Source organism: Synchiropus splendidus, chromosome 2 (assembly GCF_027744825.2).
Source record: "Synchiropus splendidus isolate RoL2022-P1 chromosome 2, RoL_Sspl_1.0, whole genome shotgun sequence".
Lineage (NCBI taxonomy): Eukaryota > Metazoa > Chordata > Actinopteri > Syngnathiformes > Callionymidae > Synchiropus > Synchiropus splendidus.
The window spans coordinates 13244390-13266400 of NC_071335.1; the positions used below are offsets into that span (position 1 = coordinate 13244390).

The window sequence follows — 22011 nt, forward strand, 5'->3', positions numbered from 1 at the left end:
ACGCTGAAGTTAATGGTTTCAAGATCTTCTTGTATCGTGTCTGACTTGGATGGCTTAAAATTGGAGCTCAATTATTCTAATTTTAAATCAGGCGCCCAGAGCAGTACCTTCTGATCGCTGTCAGCATGGACACACACTTCAGGATATCGACCAACATGCTTTTTGTTTTATACACACTCGTTTTTGCATCTGCACCAAAGAGATCAAACAGATCCAAGGAACTACATTTTCAAAATCTAAATTTATAACCTCTTCTCAAAGACTGTCACGTTTTGAAAAACCCACAAAATCTTGTACTACTTGTCCCATGTTCATCATGATAAATGCAGTTGGGGGTTTCTATATCTCATATGGAAAACATGGTTATATCCACAGATCACAATTTCACAGATAAATGCTCTCAGCGCGCCCCATGGTCCATGCATTTCTACCTCATTTGACTAAAGCCCTTTCCTCTGTAGAGTCAATAACTCAAATGGATCAAGCTGCACAGTCATGAGCTTCCTTCAAGATTCTGATGGAAGCAATCAGCAAAGTGCACTTCAAGAGGACAGACATGTTTCCAAATGGGTTTTTATGACTCTTTTTTTATTCGTGTGTGTGTGTACATGGCTGTGTGATCAAATTGACGGGTCTTATCGATGGGCTGATGCTGTTGAAAAAAAACATGAATGTGATGATATATTGTCTTGTAGACCTACTTAGATTAAAAGGCTTTGATGATGTTCTGAATCTCACAATAAAGGTTTGTATTCTGTAATACTGACCAATGTAACTATAGAAATTATTATTATTATTATTATTTAGGTGCATTATGTGTATACACCCTCCATGTCTCTTGACCTTCTCTCTTGTATTTTGCTGTAGTTTGGACCAACTATAAACTTCTAACTATTTACAGTGATTTAACAATTGACATTGTATAAGAAATGAGAACAGAGAAGAAAGTCTGTTAATTTGTGGTTATGAAGGATGGAAAACCAAACTCAATCTATCTCAGACTAAATTCTAATTTCGTACTTTATAGTTAAAAACTCGAAATAAAGGAGAAGCAACCTACTGATTTAATGTATTTTCCATGTTCATTGGGAATAACATTTGAACTGAGTACTTTTTTGAGATCGATTTGAGATTTTTCCCTTTTTATTATTATTATTATTATTATTATTATTATTAATACTATTATTTTTACAATGTGTCAAATACACTATTCTTACAATTCATTTTCATTGATTTCATAGTTTATATGTTGTAATATATGTAATGTATAATATATGTTGCCAATTTCTTGTCTGCAGTCGTACGACTTTGGTTTACCGCAGACCTTCATATAATGTGATATTGTGATATGGCGAACTGAAGAAAGTCACTGTGGGTCACATTGTATTTGCTTTCTTTAGCACATCTTGAGCCAAAGGCCTCCCATCTAGAGTCACAATGAATACAGCAGATATTTCCACTGCAGTGCTTCTGTTGATTTAACAAGGTGTTCATATCTACCAGGGAAGACGAGTGAGGTTTTAAAAACTGCACAAAAGCAACAAACAGCTGTGACATGCCAAAGAACTCTGTCAAAGATGTCAGGCAATATTGAGCTAGCTGAAAACCTGCACCTTAACTGTTGGTGTTGTCATTAATAAAGTCACTGGAACAATTTAGACTTTTGTCACTTTGAAAAGACAGTACATTTCACAATCTTCCAGATGCATCTGTATATGGGATTCTGTTTGCAGGTAGTTCATGAATAAATGGTGGATAAAATAAAATCTAATTTGCTGTGAATATGAATTTATATCTGCGATACATTATTGTGATTTTTTTTCAGCTGTTTTTTTTCCTTCATTAAATCTTTGTTAATTTTATGACAATCATGAATGACAATCATGATTGCAGCAAAAATATTGGTTTTCTTCAACTACCACTATTATTATTATTATTATTATTATTATTATTATTATTGTTGTTATATTATTATTATTAGTAGTAGTATTATAGTTGTGGCATGGTGAAGATGTGATTATGATTAAGCTGGTTGGGTAACACTTTAAACTGAGGAACATATATTAACTATTAATAAGCTAATTCGTTATTTATTCACTGTTAATAATCGGTAATTAACGTGGTGTTTAGAGTGAACTTTCAGTGACCATTCAAAAGTAAAATTTTGTCAAGCTTAACAAGACGTTCAGTATTTAATTACGAATAATTACAGGTTAATAATGTTGCTAATGCACATACAAATAAGCAGTTTATTTATGGTAATATATGTTTTCCCATCTAAAGTGTAACTGCTAGTTGTACCACTTGAAGTGACTAACTACAGCAAATAAATCACAATGTATTTATCACATTTGCATTTAACAGTAACTTGAAATCTAAGATTTAGGTTATATATTTATTTATTGCAGTACATATAATATGAACACGAATTTATTTTTCTTTTATATATTTCTCTGTACTACTACAGCCACAACTGTGAATGTAATTTTCCTAATAATAATAATAATTATTATTATTCTACTGTTTGAAGGAACACTCAGCTGCTCGAGTCAGTGAACGCGCCATTGGAAAGACGGATGAGGCGACTTACCCACGCACTCGTTGGCCTCCCTGGCGGTCGCTCTCTGCCACGGACGGTCGTAGTGGAACGGTTTGCACCTGTCGCACTCCGGTCCTGCGGTGTTGTGCTTGCACTCGCACACCAAACCTCCGTCCCGGTCCTTCACGCAGCGCGACGCGTGTCCGTTACACTTGCATCTGCCCCCGACCTGCAGGTCCGACACCGAGTAGAAGTAGGAGTCGCGGGCCAGCTCCGAGTCGTCCTCGTTCTCGTCCCCAAACGTGTGCAGTCGGCTGAAGACCACCTTGATGTCGGTGGCCGTCACCCAGTCCTGCAGCACCGGGGAGTTGTCGAAGTCGTGGGCGGACGGCCGTCCGTCCAGGGTGCTGAAGGCGATCAGGCCGCCGGTCAGCGGGTACATGTCGGTGTGGGAGTCCGTGCACACCGCCTCCTGCTCGTTCTGCTTGGTGATCACGGCCCGGTTCGGCTTGTTAAACATCTTCCTGCACTGGGTCGAGTAGAACTGGAACGGAACCCACGTTTTCCCGTAGTCCATGGACTTGTATATGACCATGGATTCTGGTCTGGGGGAACAGAACTGCAGGCTCACGTAGGTCACCTCGAACTTTTTACCGAGGGACAAAGTCAACGTGACGTTCTGCGGATACTGGATGAAGTTGTCGGACTGCCAGCAGGTGAGGTTGTGCGGGTTGTTGAGGTCAGTGAGGTACGCCGGAGGATGGTACTTCTTTGGGTCTGAAGCATCGCACGTGTGGCAGTTCCTGGTCCTCTCGTCCACCTTGTCCGTGGAGGTCACCACGCAGTATCGACTGGGCGTCTTTCCGCAAGTGCTGGACACTTTCACCTCTTTCCCAAAGGCGGAGTTGACAAAGTCCGGGATGCAGCGGCGGGGGTTGCCGTGCTCGTCGTAGCAGGGGTCCGGAGGAGAGGTCTGGGCTGCGAACATCCCCATCCCGTATCCAGCGAAGGCGCCCCGGCAGCACAGGAGCACGAGGGTCAGCGCAACATCCAGAGTCCGCGTCATTGCTCCGAGACTCTCTGGAGGTGGGAGAGAAGGTGACCAAAGCCAACCACCAATAAAAAGCAACTCTGAAACCACGACACTCACCTTTGTACTTTTAGGTGAGTTTATTTCAAACCACCTCGCGCTTCCCAGAGACGGAAAAGCGGTGTGTCCTGGATGTGGTTTGACACGCGCACACACACTCACTCGCGGACGCACAAAACACACGCTGTCGCTCTCTCTCCTTCAGGCTGCTGAGGACCGTCAAGGACTGATCTCGATCAACACGCCGTTTTAGGTCCGAATATCAAGTGAGCGGGAGGTGGGAGGGTGTGGGGTGGGGTGGGGTGGAGTGGGGGGCACCAGCAGGAACGACGACATCCACTGGTGACGCACCAGGAGGAAGATGGATCTCTGCCTCAGAGACCGACTGAGCCGGGGATTCCATCCATCAACTGAAGCCGCATTGCCCCTCGATCAATGGAATAATTTACCTTATTGGAATGACGATTCATTAGCAGAGTAGTGTTTGGAGTTTCACCCAGAGATGCGTTTTCATAAAGCACCAGAACATAAATAAGAGCTCTGCTGTCAGAGACACGCTGTTATGCAATGGACATCCCTGCAAACTAAAGTTATGGTAGTCGCAGTAACAGCTTCAGGAAATGAGCAGAAAACAAAGGCAGTAGTGAAGCTGTAGTAGTAACACTGGTAAACATACTACATAACATAACTTCTTTTTTTTTTAAATAAATAAACAAGAAGAGCTATAGTACATTGCTGTGAGATTACTAATGATAGTAAAGCAATTCATATAAAGTAGTAAGCGGGTGAAAGTGAACCTTGTAATGATAGAGGAACCAGAAGAGGAAACAAGTGGAAAAGTATGCAATTATGTAGAAAATGATAGCAGTAAGAATAAAAATTTGTAGTGCTACTGTAGCAGTAACTGTACTGTCCAAGTCACTGCTTTAGTAGTAGTGACAGACAGAGAAGCAATAACAAGAGGTAATAATAGATGAATGAGATGTGGTTATAACTCTAGAAGTATAACAACTAGTAAAGGAAGAATGTGGTATTTGACTTTTAACTAGTTCTAGTGTGTAGTCATGTAACTATACTATTAGTAACTAGAGTTACCAAAAGGTAACGGTACAAATATTAGGAGTACTAGCACGATAACTTGTTTCATGAAGGTATTAGTAGTAGAAATATTCAAAGCCGTAGAACAGTAGTAATTTGTATATTCAAAAGTATTTATTTATTTATTATTTGTACTGACACTAACACTAGCGGTAGCAGAGGAAAATGTAGCAGTTGTGTTGATAGTCTTAAAAGTTCAGGTACAGAAGAATAAATAATATAAATAAATAAATAAATAATATCCACAAACAGCTGGCAGCAGTAGTAGGTACTAATATTAGGAGTACTAGCACAATGACTTGCTTCATGAAGGTATTAGTAGTAAAACTATTCAAAGCCGTAGAACAGTAGTAATTTGTACATTCAAAAGTATTTATTTATTTACTATTTGTACTGACACTAATACTAGTGGTAGCAGTGGAAAATGTAGCCGTTGTGTTGATAGTCTTAAAAGTTAATGTATAGAAGAAGAAATAATAAGCAGTAGTACGTAAATTCGGTTGTAGAGAAGATATATTGCTTATTTATACATGGACACTACTAGCAACATATTAGCCTCCAATTAATCGCTATAATGTACCAGTTTGTGTCAAGTTCAATAACAACAATAAACAATAACAGAATTACTGAATTATTAATGTGTTAATAAGCAGGTAATTCGTATATAAATGTGTCCCCCATTCTAAAGAGTCACAGAGAATCCATCCATAGACAGCGGTAACAGTATTAGTAGCATGGGATGTGGTGGCACTTACCGTGTTAAATTGTTTTTGTTTGCATTTATGTACCAATGTGGTTCTTACCTTGCAGTCAGGACAAAGCTTGTATCTCAGTACTTCTGTTGCTCCTTGTTATACAACCTCAACTTCCATCAGCTTAAGCATTAGCATCGCTGCGATGATAGCAGCGTTAGCAGTAACCATCCACCAACTAAAACCAAGTAGGTGGTCATAAAACAGGCAGTACTCTTTAAGTTTCATATTTTCCTCATTCCTCAGTGCCAATATTTGGTGAAGGAGGTCAATATGAAACAATAACGAGTGTTTCAGCTGCATCGGTAGCTGCTGGTGGTAAATACCGCCATCTTGTGTCTGTGTAGCAGAACGATTCGTCCATAGCAAAAGCGTATTTTTCCTCAGTGAATTACCACCAAATAATACACTCGCAGTTAAAAAGTACATGTAAGGAAGTGGCAAAGGTTACTGATGTTGTCATGATGAATTCAAGGCAACTGTAAACAAGTGTAATACGAACACATTTAATATACATTTTCTTAATATTCCATTCACTGACCAATCTTTATTTATAACATTTTCTTACACAAGGTCACTCATTAAGAAAATAATATTCAGTTTATAATGGCATGTTAAACCGCAGCATGACACGATAGGGGAATTCACCGTTGTACATTATGCGAAATGTAAATGATAATCAAAGCAGCAGGGGGAAGTAATGCAGTAATTTCCTTCTCCAATACAGCTGACGAGAAAAGGCTTGAATGAGCTGGAACTCAACTTTTAATGTTCAAATTATTCAGTAATTTATATTTATTCATAAATGATAATAAACTGTGAAAGAGAAAGCTAAGGTGATCAAGTAGTAACGCCGTTGTACATGTAATATATTAGCAGGAAATATATGGAAATACATAATACACCCTTTTAGAGGCGAGGAAATCGTGTGAAAATAAACAGACTGGATGACTTCCTCATTGAGTTCAACATCCCTACAAGCAACAACAAACACACCTTTGCATGCACACAAACACACAAACCAACCAGCCGTCTTCCTCTTTGTGCTCACATGCACAGCTCTCATACATTTCCTGTTTGCTGTGTATCTGAGCCGCACTGTGTGGGAAGCGCAGTGTAGTGTTGATCTCAAATCAACATCCAGGGCTGATTTTACTCGACAGTGGCCCGGATGTGGCTTCACCTGCCACACATTTGTGTTGTTCAATGAATACGCTCGGAGGTTTGTGTCAGAGAAGCAGCGACGACATGGAGGCTGTTCAGTAATCTACAGGTAAGGGCTTCTGATTTATCTTAAAGTTCAGTCGACTGTTTATCTCCACATTGGTAGCACACATTTTTCACTATTTATATTTATATTAAGGACATTCTGAGCTTGTAAAGTGGGACGTACAAAATGTGAAATTCCCAGAATTAGCACAGTTGCCTCGTACTGCTACTTCCTCATGAATGGATGCAGATTAAATCTGGTATAATATAAATGAGCAAGTACAGGTGGTTGTAACATCTTGAGAGGAAGCTTTGTGGGCACCTTTCAGTGGAGGATTTTAAATCTTGTCCCTAGGGGACGGCAGACTCTGAACTATATGGAGAGTTTGTCTCTAAAAATTGTAACTGTGGAACTGTGTTCATGTTGGGAAGGGATTAACCCGACGAACTTGCAGTCGAATACTGGTCGTGTGTTGCCAAAACATTACCAGAAGCCTACATGTGAGCTGTTGTCGTCTAAATAATTGCTGCTATATTACTGTTTCGGGTGAAGTTAGATACGGCAAAAGATGCAAAATATATTTAATAACTGGCTTTATTGATGCATCACATTTCTGAGAAAGAAATTTCTTCCTCACAGTTTGAATATCAGAACATAAAATCTTCGTTTTGCCAACACGTCCGTCGGCTAATGTGAAATATTGTAAGAATTAAGTTTTCAATGATAGTGTCATTAGCTTTTTAAATACACACCAGCATCAGTCCTACAGACTCACAATCATGCATGCAGAAATCATAGCCATGCATGAACACGAACACAACAAGTGTAAACAGTAACCAGGTGAAACAGGATGAAAGGCCAACTGAAGGAAGTCGAGGTCAAACCTAACCTGGAGTTGTAGAAGTGGTCATAAATGATCCCACATGCAAGTCTGCTACCTGTCTTTGGGGTTATATCTGTGTTAGTGTGGTGGCGACCAAACAATAGGGAGGCACCTGCTTCCTCAGCTGGGCCAGGGAAGTCTTCTTCCTGTTGGGAAGCAGTTGGTAATGGGATCATCCTACCAGGAGCTCCCTGTGAAGAAAGGGAGTCTGAGAAAGAGGCCCGAGAGAGGAAGTGGGGCTCTCAGTGCTGACTTGTACAAAGACTAGCAGCTTCATTTCTTTCATCTTTTAGTTTTGCTTGGTTTCAGTGATTCTTTTTGCAAATGTCGGTAATGAAAAAGTGGAAGTGACTGTTGAGGGCGGGACGATTCACGTCCTCTTATGAAAGACATCAGACTCATGCAGTTGCAACACTGGGACCTTTGTAAACAAGTGTGACGGCACTTGGGTGTTTTGGTGATTCTTCTTTTTATTGCAACTTCAAATGTGGACTAAAAAGAACATATTCTTGTTTAGCTTGACAGGCTCAGGACGTTCAGTGCCGTGCAGCCCAAACAATCATGTCAAACGCACCAGTCACTGAATATTATTTTTCTTGGCAAACCTCTTCAAAGTGGCAACAACTCGTCATTCCACCACCAGTGATTTCACTTCACCATAATTGGTCACAGAGAAACTCTTTCTTTCACATGATTGTGGGTCTTCATTCAAAGCCTGACCACAATAATGGATGACTTACTTCCACTCTCAGTGGGCACTACTCCAGCTCTTTGTATACCTGACAAAGACTTATGAACTTGGCACACGAATCCGACGTACAGCACTTGGTCTTAACTCCGAGACACAGTGCATCCTTCGGAAGTTTTCACAGCTGGGAAAATGTAAAGGTTTAACCTCTCAATGAAGATCAGACAGAAGCCATGTTGAAAGCTCCATGCTAAGAGCCGAGCAACTCGATCTGCGATCAGAGCACGACTCTTGTAGGGATGACGCTAATGGTTGTGCTCACATCATTGTGCAGTCACTTAGGTTTCAAAGGCTATAAACCAAGACTGTAGTCAGTTCTGCAAAACATTGGAACTCTTTCGAGGACGTAGTACCTGAATGTGCATTGCTATCGTGTAATTCTCACAGATCTTTGAATCAATGATTTGAGAGCACGTTTTATTTTTTTTTTAGAAATATTTATTTATTTATTTTCAAAAATGAAACAAAAAATACTTAAGAGAAAGAGAATGTAAAGAGAATGTAAAAAGACAGAGAAGATGGTATGTCACGATATAAGTACACTGTTTTCAGATTTCAGACCGCAGTTCCATTGATGTGTCGCTTCATTTCAGAAAGTCATAAAACAGATTTGATATTTTTGTCAAATCTGTCCAACCTTTTGTGAAATGTATTCTTTCTTGGGCCACAGAAAAATTCAACCCCCTGAGCCTTGATTCTTCCAGGCCCCGGGTACACACCTCTTGGCTTCCAAAAGACAAATATTGAACAGTTACATTTTCATTATTAGACAAAATCAGGCAGGATAAATTTAGGATTTAGTCCTGCATTTCACAAATAACTTCACTGCTGACATTCACAACCGTTCAAAAAAAATTGTGTGATGTCAGGAATGTGTTAAAGTGGTTTATTTTTGCTGGTGTTATATACTGTGTTGGTTAAACATTTGCAACTAAAGCAAATTGGAATTTGCTTGGAGCGTACATTTGTCACAGTGCAGTTCGGGTGAGTAGAAGTTCCCTCTTCTTTTATGTTCCTCTTCGTCAGAAGCTAGTCATCGAGTTTTTGGCAACAGCCTACTTCTAGCTCTGCACATGACCAACAGCATTCAGCTCCCTGTTAGACCAGGCGACTTGAATGCTCTTGATGTTCACATTTAGTTGTAGCCCATATATTGATCATAGTGCCCTTTTATCTAGGAATTGCAGTAATGTTAGATTGCTTTCATGTGTTTATTACCTCCACCTCAGGTTATGCTTTTCATTTCTCTGTTAGTTTGAGTGCAACATACAGTAACTCAAAAAAATATGGACAGAAAAAGTCATTTGATGTTGGTGCTTAAATTTGTTTGAATTCAAATGTTAGGTGAACTGTTAAAGCATTGTGTGATCAACACTGGTTAAACTGAGCAAAAGTCCTGGTTCAGTTGTATAAAATATATAACTTTTTATGCCAGTGTTTCTGTCATTCATCCGCGAGATGTTGACGCCTCGACGCTACTGCCACGTGCCGTTCATTTGAGTACTTGCATTCGGAATGCAACTGACATGAGTAATAAGACTAAAACACATGCACAGCAATAACATCAACTTTTGGGTGAAAATGAGTGGCTTTGCGGAGGTATGTGCTGCCCTAGTGCCTTTCTCGATTCATCACATGGCAATTCTAGTTCTACCCATGATATCAATATTGCAATTGGTATATAATTACATTTTGTTGACAGTCTTTAATCTTCCTTCTCAGTATTCTCTATTCATCGATGTCTCCATAGAAATCTGTCTTCTGCAAGGAGCATGCTTCACTTGTTCCAACACCTCACAAATACTTTTCCCTTGTATGATATTTTGTATTTCTCACTTCCATGTTCGGTTTCCTCCTGTTAAAAATAGCCTTTTATCTGCCCTTATACTGGACAACTAATCCTGAAGCTTCCGAGCTTTGAGATCGGAGTTTTACAACCAATTGTGCCATTTGTGTCATTGCTTTTTTTTTTTTTTTTTTGTCTCGGAATCTCCATAACACATATTGTCAGAGGCAATTCCTGATATTTTGTCCTTTGCCCAGGGTGGATTTCATACGCAGCAATCTGAAAAAGAGCTTGTGACTGAATAAAGAAAAGTCATACTTGAATCATAAGAACACCTCCCTTCAACTCGGTGCAGAATTCTGACTTGTTCTTTATATGATCAGAAACATCTCTGTCGCTGCCTCGGAGAGGATGTATCACAACGTCTGGCAGATAATGGCTCTCCTTATCAGTCAGCACGAGAGCTTCTTGATCAATGTTCGGTTATTTAGTTTACCACTAAATACGAGCATGTGACACATTATTTTGATATCACAAAAGTGCACAACAATTTCACAAGTTTAGGGAAGTAGCATGGTGTCAGATTCAGATTGAGAATGACGCCAACTAATTTTAGCGAACGATAAACACACGGAACCACAAAAAGCCGAGCAAAATAATTCAAGGAAGATTTGATTGTGAAATTGTGTTTTTTCCACTGTTGGCCTGACGGGATCCATTAAGAAAACAAAAATAAAAATCCAATATTTCAGAATTTCTATTTCAAACAGCTGAAGCAATGCTGTAACTTTCCTGTAATGTTTGGTCACATGCCGTCTACACAGCACTCAGATGGCAGCATGTTCCGCCAGTTTTCTTAAACCAGTTGGTTTCATCTATGTAAAGGGCTTTCAAATTGAGTCATTCAGCACCTGTTCTGTGGTGCCTCGAAAATGGAGAAGCCAACGCATGGGACTACCCCGTCTTTCCATTTTGCATATTGGAACGTATGTGGTCATCAGATAAATACATACACTTTGTAATCATTTAATCATCTGAGTTTAACAAAAAAAAAAAAAAAGCTCCCCTATCTATGATGCTTAACTATGGCCACAAGCTATGGGTAATGACGTAAAAAAGAAAAATCCACATGGTGCTTGCACTCAGCCCATACAAAAAATGGTGAGCTCAGTCACCCAGGAGAGGCTCAAAGTTGCAGAAGCCAGTTGAGGTGGCTATGATATAGCCTTCATAGGACGCCTTTTAAGGAACCCCATATATGTCAGGTGGGAGGAGGCCCCAGGGCTGACACACTGCTCAGGCTGATACGTCTCTCGGTTTAATCTGAATATTGCTCGAGAAGAGCTGGAGAAGGACTGGACTACCTGTGAACTGACTTTGGATAAGTGGTGGATCAATGGAATTTAACTGGCTTTATGAGAAAAATAAATAAATAATTGACGCAAATAATAGACGAATAACAGTCGAATCACGTCTAGACTTTCTTTGTCAGGGCACAAATTCCAGGTGCACCACATTATACATTGGTGATGGAGCGAATACATCCATGATGAAAGAGTAGATGAGGTTGCACTGACAGAAGGGAAATTCAAAGATGTCAGGATAGAAGCTTTAAAATGTTCTGGGCGCCAGTAGTAGACAGGTATTTATTTATCTGTTTCAGATAAACATGTCCCATATTTGTAATGTTACAATCCTAACTTTAACATCTGTGGGGTTTTTTTTTCTTTTCCTGATAATATCTGTGACAGAACCTGTACAGAAACATGCAGCACACATCATGCACGGAGGACAGGATCCAGCACGCTTTGGATCGGTGTCTGGATGGACTCAGACAGAGCCCAACTGCAGCTCACCACTGGAATGGTAAGACAATCCAATCACTTTCAAATGAACTGTTAAAATAAAATAAAATTAAAATAAACTATACTCAGTATCCTCTGGGTACAAGCTTGTAATGAATGCGTGCGCATATAATGAACACAGAGCGCCATCTGATGGTCATTTGAATCATCATCAATGATCATTATAGTAAAAAGAAAATCTAAATAAAAAACAAAGCACTCAAACCACGTAACTCAGTAAAGGTTGCCTTCACTGAAGTTTGCTGATTATTTCTGACTCACCATAATATTTTAATAGTATCAGGAGGGAAAGGTCATCACTCCATCCCCTTCAAATTTCACTTCAACATTCTGATAATATTGAAATCACATTTCATGTCATCACAACATGCAGGTCAGACACAATGTCAGCAGTTAAACCAGAGAATAAATGCTGTGACAGCCCCTGTCAGACAGCGATATGTGAGATCACAGGGGAAATGCGTTGATGGAGGAAGTTGCATTGAAAAAAAAAAGAGTCACGCTCTGACATGTGCTTTGTGTTGCACTGGAGGCAGGGGTTACTGCCAGTCATTTTATTAAGTCCACAATCATTAGTGGGTGATTTGTTTCCTTTAGTGGTCCCTGTAAAAAAAGCAGCAACCTGCCACTGTTGTCTTCTTTTTTCAATATGACAAATAATGCCATAGTAAGCATGAGTTATTTCTAATATGCTGTAAAATTCATAATATAATGCACAGGGAAAAGATGGAAACTTAGTGAACTCAAAAGACATTTTCAATTTAACAACATTACTGTAAAGTTAACATCTATTTTTTACACATTACAATTTAATACACCAGTGTTTCAGTGGCATCATTTAGTCTGTGTTAAAAAAAAACTTCTCATGATGACTGACGTAATTCCCCTTGCGTTTCAGTGTTGATGTGCTCAGCAGGCCAGTCAATGAACCGCTGGAGCCTCGAGGAGCTGGTGAAGAGGGACCCAGACAACTTCCTCATCCTCTTACAGCAGATTATCAGAAAAACCAAAGAGGTGAAAAAACAAACCCCTGTATATTGTTCAAGATTGTATTTTTTCATGCTGTGTGTGTTCAGGTTCAGGAGCTCTCCCAGTATGAACTGGTGGCTCCACTCGCAATCATGTTCTACTCCACGCTACTTCAGGTACGGCTCATGTCAGATATGGATCATTGAAAATGATTGCTCTCTTTCTCTGCGATGAAATAATGCATATGTTTCCACCAAACAATGGTAATTCAGGTTTTTGTGAGGTGATTTTCAAAACATACAACTCCACAAAATAGGACTGAAAATGATAAGTAAGCAGTGCGCCAAATAAAATCATTTAAAAGGGTGACCTAGAAAGGTTAAAAATGGCAAGTTATTCTTCTCCATAGCACCCAGCATACTGTAGCACCATTGATTTGACTGCAATGTTTATTTCAAAAATGAAAATAAAATAATAAAAGGAATATCAGGCAAAACCTTGTAAATGTAAGACATTGAAATACGTATTCAAAAAGGTGTGATTTATGACTTAAAAATAAATAAGCTCCCAACCTTTTTAATATAATAGATACATTTTTGTACTCGTCTTTAGAAGGTCAACATGAAACCCCTCAATACCTGTGAACATCCAGGCAGTGAGCACTGTGACTGGGCTCCAAGTGAACAACAAACTGGATTCCACTGATATTGTTGACTCCTTGAACAAGGAAAGCCAGGAAAAGGTCTAGCTGCAGACATGAGCCGGACCCGTCTGAGTACATAGGGCAGTCACAGATACATGAGGTCTCTCAAGTGGCATTTTTCACTGAGGACAACAGCTGCCAGGAACTAACTGAATAACTACCGGTTCTGGTTCTGTTGTGGATTTTACCTCTACAAGGCACAAGAGGATGTTCTCACCCCTGCATTTGGCTCAAGGAGCAGCTCCTTCAGTGACACACTGATACATCTCCCACCATTGATTTACCTCTAACCAATGTGTTGTCCACAGACACCTTACTGCCCGCCAGACAGGGAGCTGCTTGAAGAAGCCATCGAGGTGTTCCGCTGCTTCCTCACCTGGCCTGAACCTTACTGCAGTGTGTGTCGAAACCTTCTTTCCACACTCCAGCTGGAGATCAAGGCCCCAGGTGAGCACTAGTTTATCGCTTGCTGCTGGTCAGACAACAATTGTGGAGGAGTCAGTGAAAGGTTTGTGAATTGAAAGCTGTGGTTAAAATCCCTGCTTTGATCATCACAGGAATTTCCTTCCAGAGATTGGTTAGAGAGGAGCAGAGTCTGAACACAGCCACTGAAAACTCCAGAACCATGTAAGTACCATAAAGATCATGAACTTTATTTTCAGTTCTCTTTTGTTTTAGACAACTTAAAAGCAAGTTCGTGTTGCTCTTTCTTTTCTATAACATAACGGTGTTTTCCTCAGGACTGTTCTGCTGATGAACCCGGCTGAAGTTCCTCCTGACTTTCTCTCAGTGGCTGAGCAGCTCTGCAGCATTCAGCACTCACAGAAGGAAACCTACATCACTCTGATCAAGCATGCGTTCCAGTCCACTCTAGGCACCAAGTACCCACTTCACAGCATCCAGAGAGCCCTGGAGGTACCATGAATTTTAGAAATAAACAAGCCATCTCTTAATATAGGGATTCCATCTGACTCATAGGACGTTATCTCCCCTCCTGTGAGCCATGAATGGCAACAGACTCAATGGTGATATGCAACAGGTTTAGAGGTTCTGATAGCTTTAGCAAGTCTCCAATCTGGTTTTAAAATACCAACATTCGCACACACACATGCATATATATATGGAAATGGATAATTAAATTTTGTGACGATAGCATGATAAAACAAGAAGAAAATAGCAAAAAAAACAAAACACAATTATGCCATGCTGTTATATAGATGTTATATAGATAATTTCATTATGTATCGTCTCATTTTATATAAAGAGTCTCCATATAGATCTTAAAAGCACTTTTTAACAAGGACTTCTTTCCTTACTTTATATTGTTAATTTTCAGGGGCATGTCATTTATTTAAATTACATTTTTTGTCGTAATATTTCATATTTACTAAAATGGAAACCTAAAAAATAACTTTTCAAATAGCAATGGATGATACTTTTTTTTTAATGGGAGGTCTATGCTGCTGTAGGAAAATGATAAAAATAAAAATAAAAATGCACTTTGATATACAGCACATGAAAGTATATGACTTCAACAGTTCCTGTCAAAAATATATACCTTTACCTTTTTTTTACTAATACAAAAAGCTTAGCGCTTGAATCAGTCAAAACACATAACATTTCTTCTTGATCAGTTTTATCGTGTCACACTGACCCATGAGGGCTCCCTAAATACAGGTGGACACCCTCATGTGGCTCCTGGGTCATACTTCACGATTCATTGCAATGTCTTTGACATGACACTGAACCTAAAAATTAGATCAAAACTATAACAAGAAAGCCTGGTAAGCATCAGCAGATTAGACCATGCTAGTGGCTACCTGTACTGACCTACCTGTTTAGTGACTTGGTGAAGCTATATTGCCATGTTTATGACAAGTTCCAAATGTTTTTTAGGGAATGGGACTGACAGAACTTGGAGAAGCCTTCTCTACATTGAATAATCTTTTGGAGACGGCTGCTGCCATGGGTGCTCCTGAGAAAGGCCGCAGCCATATCATTGCTGGACTTGAGGCACTGAGGGAGGCGCTGAACATCCCAGGCTCCAATGGAAGGAAGTCTGATGGTATTAACTCAGATTAATCATATTCATAACCATGTTCAAATGTACTCATGGCTCTGTTTTTTTTTTTTTTTTACCCACAGGAATGCTACAAACACTTCCAGTCCCCACTGCCAAATGTCACATGTTCCACTGGGAGAACGATAACTTTGGTATGTTATGTTGTCCCCAATATGTGAACACTAACCCAAAGAGTTTGGGTTCATGATATTGATGATTCCTATTGCAGATGTGTTGAACAACCTCTTGGATCATGATGTTGAGGAAATTATAAAACGTGAACAGACCGAAGAGGAGCTGAGCTACGATGATGACGATGACATCGACAATCACACAGGGAGTGAAAATGAAGACGCAGACAAGAAAGAGGAGGAGCTTGATCTCGATTTGCCCTCGCTGACTTTCATTCCTGACGGCAACGATGCCAACTATCGGGTCTCAACCTTCTCCACTATTTCCTCCTTTTCGACGGCCTCCAAAGACTCCATGTTCTCAACGTTGTCTGCAGCCTCCGAGTGTTACACCCCGTCGCTCATCTCCGTCACATCTGGAATCGACAGTGACTACTTCGAGGACCCAGACGACAATATAGGCCTTCCTGTTTTAGGTGAAAAGGTCTCACCCAAGACTCTCAAGACATCGGTTCGCCTCAGCCAGCACTTGCATCGCCTCTTTGTGAGGCCCAAAAGCCCTCGTCTGCTGTATCGTGCCAAAAGTTTAGGTACTGCGGAAGCTAAAGACTTTTCTGTGGTGCAAAAGAAGCGCTCCAACTCTTTACCCCAACAGGTCCAGTTCAATACTACAAAGTCTTTAATGAACCCACCGCTTCAGACTCTCCAGCACGTGTGCTTTAGAAGACGGCCTATTCTGAGTAGTGACGGAGAGAATAAGGACACTACGCTGAGGGTGGTGGTGTTTGGTGCTGATCATGTGGCAGGGAAGGTGGCGCGGGCTTACAACAGTCTCCGACAACGGGAAAGCGAATGTCCACGTCTTAGCACAGCCTTCAGGCTTCAGTTCTATTTTGTTCCTGTCAAGAAAAAGACAGCGGCAACTCCAGTGACGAATCATGTGACCCACATCACGGCTCAGAAGGGAACTCCAAGGTCGAATGTGAGGCGACTATAAGTAACATCATGTTTCAAACGCTAAAGTGGTTGAGTGCTTAACTCTTTGTGCATTTATGCGGCAGGACTTTAATGTCCCTGGCTCAGTGGACAGCACTAATGACATTGCCAATCTCCTTGGCATGTTGGATCCCTGGTACGAAAGAAACACTCTCAGCTTGCTTAACTTGCCTTCCAATGTTGTCTGCCAGGTACGACCACTCTGCTTTTTGTTGTCCACAAGAATGGACCACACGTTAATGCCACCTGCATTTTCTTGAACAGCAAACATCCAAGACTGAGTCAGAGTCCTACAACAGTTCTTATGAGCAACGCCTGCCCATCCTGGCTGACCTGATCCTGTACTACTGTCGCTATGCCGCCCGCCCTGCACTGATCCAGCTCTACAAAGCGGAGGTGAGTTTGCTCTCCAGACTACACGGAACCTTTGTAAGTGCAGGAGTTCCTGGTCCACTGATCACACTGATGCACAAGACACGTGGCAGCTAGGATGATAACAACAACAACAAACATGGAGGAATCCCTGAACAAAAGCATACAAAAGCATCTGTTTGCTTTGGTTCAGGGATGTTTTTCGCTACACAATGGCCAGGGTTTCCACTACTCCGAATGTACTTGAAAGTCTTATACAATTGAAATTCTTATACAAATATTTTCAAGACATTAAAAGAGCTTTAGTTTAAATAAGGAGATATAAAAACTTGAATATAGTCACCATCATGCTTTATTGTGCTATTGTCAAACTGATGAAAAATAAACAATATTTTGTTGTTTAAATGTATGTATGGCTCCATCATTTGATTCAGTCATATACCAAATTCATTCAAATTGAAAAATGTGGCTTCTTCTGGCAAATATTCTGATACCATTAGACTGCGATTAATTGAGATTAATTAATCACACATTCTCTAATTAAATAGATTAATATTTTTAATCTAATCCCACCCCTAAAAATACATTTGAAAATGTCAAATAGTATTTTCAATGTCTAATCTATTAAGGTAAGATAGATTTTATAGTCAATTCTGCCATATACATAGCATATAGAGGATCGAAATGTCATTACTTAACGGCGACATTGAACTATAAAATACAACATAAATAACAAACACAACAGATACAACATGAACAGCAAAAAGAAACATAAATAACAACCAAAACATAAGGAGCAATGAAAGTGCAAACAACTAAAGTGCAACTGGAAATGTGTGTGTGTGTGTGTGTGTGTGTGTGTATGAGTGTGCACGTGTGAGCAAATGAACTCACAAGTCCCTGAGATTCTAACGTCTCACTGTCCATACATAACCTGTTTCTGTGACGGTCCAAGCCACGCTGTTGTTCAAGTTAAAATAGCCTGAATAGGCAAATGTTGATAAAGAGATGCCACATAGCAAATTAGAGGTTGGTCCATGTCATTGACCAGTCAACTCAATGACAATAATGCTTTGTAATGCAGCTGGGATATGAGACCGGTGCTGTATGCCTGAGAAATTAGTCCGTAACTGACGAGAATAATGTCATGACCTTTGATGTGACTGATGTTCGCAGAAATCCATGGCTTGGATTCAAGCTTGGGTTCATCAAAACATTGGTTGATTTATCTGTTACAGTTGACGTTAGCATCCGGAGAGAGGAAGCTGGAGGTGTTTGTTCACTCCCTGGAGCTGGGTCACAGTGCAGGAACACGAGCGATCAAGGCGATGGGTGAGTGACATAGAAAGTTGATCACTCTTTTCATCTGCAGTATGACATGTTCTCTGCCTTGTTATGCCATATGTAACTGTGCTATTGTCACCGTGTAGGTGCTGGCAGTAAGCGGTTTGGCATCGATGGTGACAGAGAAGCACTGCCTCTGACCCTGGATGTTGTGTACAACAAGGTAGGCTGGTGTACAGAACTTTTATTCTCCTCATTGAGAATAAATGACTGGTAAGATTAGTATATTTCTGCAGGTATTTGTGATAATAATTACACAACCATTGAGGCTCCAGTGTGTGATCTCATGTCTGTGTGGTTGTAATACCAGGCGTCAGGATAAACCGCTCACAGTTAGTTAACCACTTGCTTGGTTGCAAGGCGGTTTGTTGCCTTCAGATGTACTTGAGAGTCAGCAATATGAAGGGGCTGTTCACAGTATTTGGATCCACATCATGTATATTTTGTGACATTTATCCCTATATTTCATCATCCTTTGCACATTTTAGTTGTGTTATTTTATTTTATGACATCACTCTGTTTTACATTATAATGCTTTTTTCATAACGTTATTTCGTGGTGTGACAATATTTTGTGATATTTATATCTTTTCTTGATATTGTCAGGTTACTTCTTGATACTCATTGAAGTAACTCAGACGAGGCTTTTCTTCTTTTCTTCTTATTAAACTCAATGAGAACTTCTTCACTCAAGCACAGTCACACTCAAAAAATGCCCCACACTGCCTTCTGCAGGAAAAACCTGGCACTAACTAATAATGCAAGATTAGTTATTTCATGGTACTTATGTCATTTTTCTTGATGTTATTTTGAGAAACTTACCACATTATTTTGTCAAGCTAATGTTATCGCGTCATATTGTGTTATTACGTCACTTTCATTGCACTATTTTTCAATACTTACCACGTTATTTCGTGACATTAGCTCATGATATTATCTTCAGGGCAGGGCCATGTACAGCAGTGTCGAGGCGATGACGATAAGGTGGACACTTGTGCGCTGCTTGTTAGGTGAAAATCAGGGTTTATTTATTAGGGTTTATTACACTTCAAGTGAGAACTTCTGCGCTCATCTGTAAGCAACATGTAGTTTCCTGTTCATGCAACACGTGGAGATTTACCAAGCGTGCAGACGACCGAAATAGACATCAGCTTCAACCACTTTATAACACGTTTATGCTCCCGAAGGTGTTACTTCTAGCTCATTTCTTGTCAAGAGGAAACATGAGAAATATCACAAAATAACGTGATAATGTCACAAACCTAATTCTGATCCAACAGTCAATATCAAGCCAACTTAAGGCTAGTAATAGTTTTGCCCAGCTGGAATCAGAAAAACAGACCCATGAATTGCATCTCATCAGCCAGTGAGGTTTTTCAGTTCCTGCCGCTCCATTTACTTTGTCATTCAAATCACAATCTACTCGTTCTTATGACTCTGTCCACTTGTTCCTTTTTTTTGGCTGACATGTCCACTTCATGCCAATTGTTTTGGTTTAAAGTGTAAGCAGCAGAGACTCTATTGGTTCCCTGTCTTCATGTATATAAATATCCTCATTTGATAGATGCTCTTGTGTGTTTTTAGGTCACGATTAGTGGAAGAAGCCAGTGGAAAAGGGAAACGAAAGTGTGTACTTCAGTAAACTTGACCAAAGCCTGTAAGAACCCTGAGGAACTAGGTATACTGCACAAACACAATCTTGCTTTTAAATAAAGGAAAAATGACATTAATCGACTGCGTTTCACTGGATCAGACTCAAAGATGGAGTGTTTGCTGCTCACCATGACGGAGGTCCTGAAAAGACAGAACAGTAAAGCCAAAAAGGGCATTAACCAGGTGAGGATCCCAAACGTTTGTCTCACACTCTTTCAGTTTCCGACATACATCTACTTTGACTCACCTTATAGCAGCTGAGCCTCACTGAGGTCAAAGTCGACAAGGTGCAGGTCAGCGGTGTGGAAAACACAACCTTTGCTGTGTGTCTGGACCAAGATGAGAAAAAAATAATGCAAAGTGTTGTCAGGTATGATTTATGCTACTTACATTTCTCTAACAAAAAGGTTGCAAAGAAGTAGAATTCTTGAATTTCAATGATGTTTGTCTGTTTTCCATGATACAGGTGTGAAGTCTCAGTGTGTTTCAAACCTGACAACTCTTCAGACTGGCGCCTTCGAAGAAGACATCAGACGGCTCAAATCAAACCGCTCAACCCCACGTTCTGCTCCCTTCTCTGCTTGCCCATAGTCACCTTCAGTGGGCCTCTTCCTTGAGTTCCACGGAACACGGTGCTGGAGCAAAAATAAATAATAATATTAAATCACATTATTGTGTTATAGGACCGTGTCTTTATCTCAGAGAATACACTGTAAAAGCATCTATATATTTTTCTTATTCGTTTTTTATATGATGTTGTTATTGTATAGCATGTTGGGTTTTGTTATGTTTGTTTTTTGTTTTAAACTGAGTGATGCCATGGTTTGTGTTGTGCGATTATTAAACTGACCAGCAGGGGACAGTGTTGACAAATCATTTGCCTTGTCGCGTAACACGGTTGTAGAACACAATTCCGAAATTGAAATACACTGTTTTGCACTTTTCCCCCCCCACACAATTGCTTTTTTTAACTGAAGTTGTATGTAAGACTAAAAGAGATCATTGTCGTTTGGTACAAAAATAAAACTGATGGACGTTTGTACTACGTCTGACTGCACGTTTTGTCTCTCTCGCTCTCAAATTGTGTGAAGTGCAACAATATAAAAAAAATTAAAAGTAGAAGTAAGTGAAGAGAAAACGATGGATCGCTCTGGGTTGTCTTATCTGAAAAACGTACATAAGTTCAACTGGCATGTTACCATCACCGGAATCCACTGCTGAATTCAAATATTTTAAATTTTAACAAAGCAAAAGTTTAACAATTTTGTAACAACCACAGAAATTCTATGTTGAATGTTATTACAAATCTACTCCAGTTTTCAGTGTTTACGACTTTTTTTTTCACAGCACAGTTTTTCAAACTGACCTGATCCCGTAAACTCAAAGGATGTTTTTACAGCATTTGATCCCTGAAGCGGGAAGTGCCACTTTCTACGGTAAGAGACACACCTAATTATATTTTAGGTCAAGAGGGACTCCACCTCGAGAGAAAATACTTTCACAGACACAAATGATGCCAGCAAAGCACTGTGTGTTAAAACCTTTCCCAAAGAGCAATCTGTCAACCAGCTGTTGTTGTAAATAATAATTTAAAAAAAACAGACGTATTTATTATACAGTGACACTGGAAACCCTCGATTGATAGGAAACTCCAGAGTTGCCACACGCTGAACTCAACCCTTTTTGTTGTGAGGCTGCAACATAATTACGTACGTTGATAAACGGGAATATCAAGATATCATCGTCCCTGACTTATTAGAAATTCAGAGCAACTCTGATTGGCTATGACGCGTATTTACTTCCTGAGTGGG

The 22011-nt window shown here is 40.0% G+C and overlaps 2 protein-coding genes across 7 annotated transcripts in view; one reads left to right on the top strand and one right to left on the bottom strand.

The window, feature by feature from the left end:
- Window positions 1–5751, bottom strand: part of LOC128754694 (netrin-1) — a 43611-nt gene extending 37860 nt beyond the window's left edge. For 2 of the 4 annotated variants that reach the window (XM_053857497.1, XM_053857494.1), the window contains exons 1-2: window positions 3690–3835; window positions 2591–3619 (exon numbers count right to left, since the gene is read on the bottom strand). In XM_053857497.1, the coding sequence (XP_053713472.1) occupies window positions 2591–3605 (1015 nt within the window). In that variant the 5' untranslated portion in view covers window positions 3606–3619; window positions 3690–3835. Of the gene's footprint in view, window positions 1–2590; window positions 3836–5530 lie in introns of those variants that run through there. The other 2 variants (XM_053857496.1, XM_053857495.1) reach the window with 2 other exon arrangements.
- Window positions 5752–6559: 808 nt separating this feature from the next.
- Window positions 6560–21229, top strand: LOC128753838 (phosphoinositide 3-kinase regulatory subunit 5-like). 3 transcript variants are annotated; one of them, XM_053855970.1, is made up of 18 exons: window positions 6560–6752; window positions 11858–11972; window positions 12870–12985; window positions 13048–13116; window positions 13952–14090; window positions 14201–14270; window positions 14384–14558; window positions 15540–15708; window positions 15789–15857; window positions 15935–16818; window positions 16898–17023; window positions 17097–17228; window positions 18443–18536; window positions 18635–18711; window positions 20132–20225; window positions 20301–20383; window positions 20455–20570; window positions 20667–21229. In XM_053855970.1, exons 2-18 carry the CDS (start codon window positions 11873–11875, stop codon window positions 20815–20817), a joined length of 2664 nt encoding a protein of 887 aa, XP_053711945.1. In that variant the 5' UTR covers window positions 6560–6752; window positions 11858–11872; the 3' UTR covers window positions 20818–21229. The 3 variants fall into 3 exon arrangements, with proteins under 3 accessions (XP_053711945.1, XP_053711946.1, XP_053711947.1); XM_053855971.1 differs by having other exon boundaries at window positions 20458–20570; XM_053855972.1 differs by lacking the exon at window positions 13048–13116.
- The last annotated feature ends 782 nt before the right edge of the window (window positions 21230–22011 follow it).

Bases quoted from the DNA above. Each gene is read 5' to 3' on its own strand.
- LOC128753838 (XM_053855970.1), top strand. From the start codon at position 11,873: ATGCAGCACACATCATGCACGGAGGACAGGATCCAGCACGCTTTGGAT. The intron at 16,819-16,897 runs GTGAGGCGACTA...TTTATGCGGCAG, and splicing joins AGGGAACTCCAAGGTCGAAT to GACTTTAATGTCCCTGGCTC. The intron at 18,537-18,634 runs GTGAGTGACATA...GTCACCGTGTAG, and splicing joins ACGAGCGATCAAGGCGATGG to GTGCTGGCAGTAAGCGGTTT.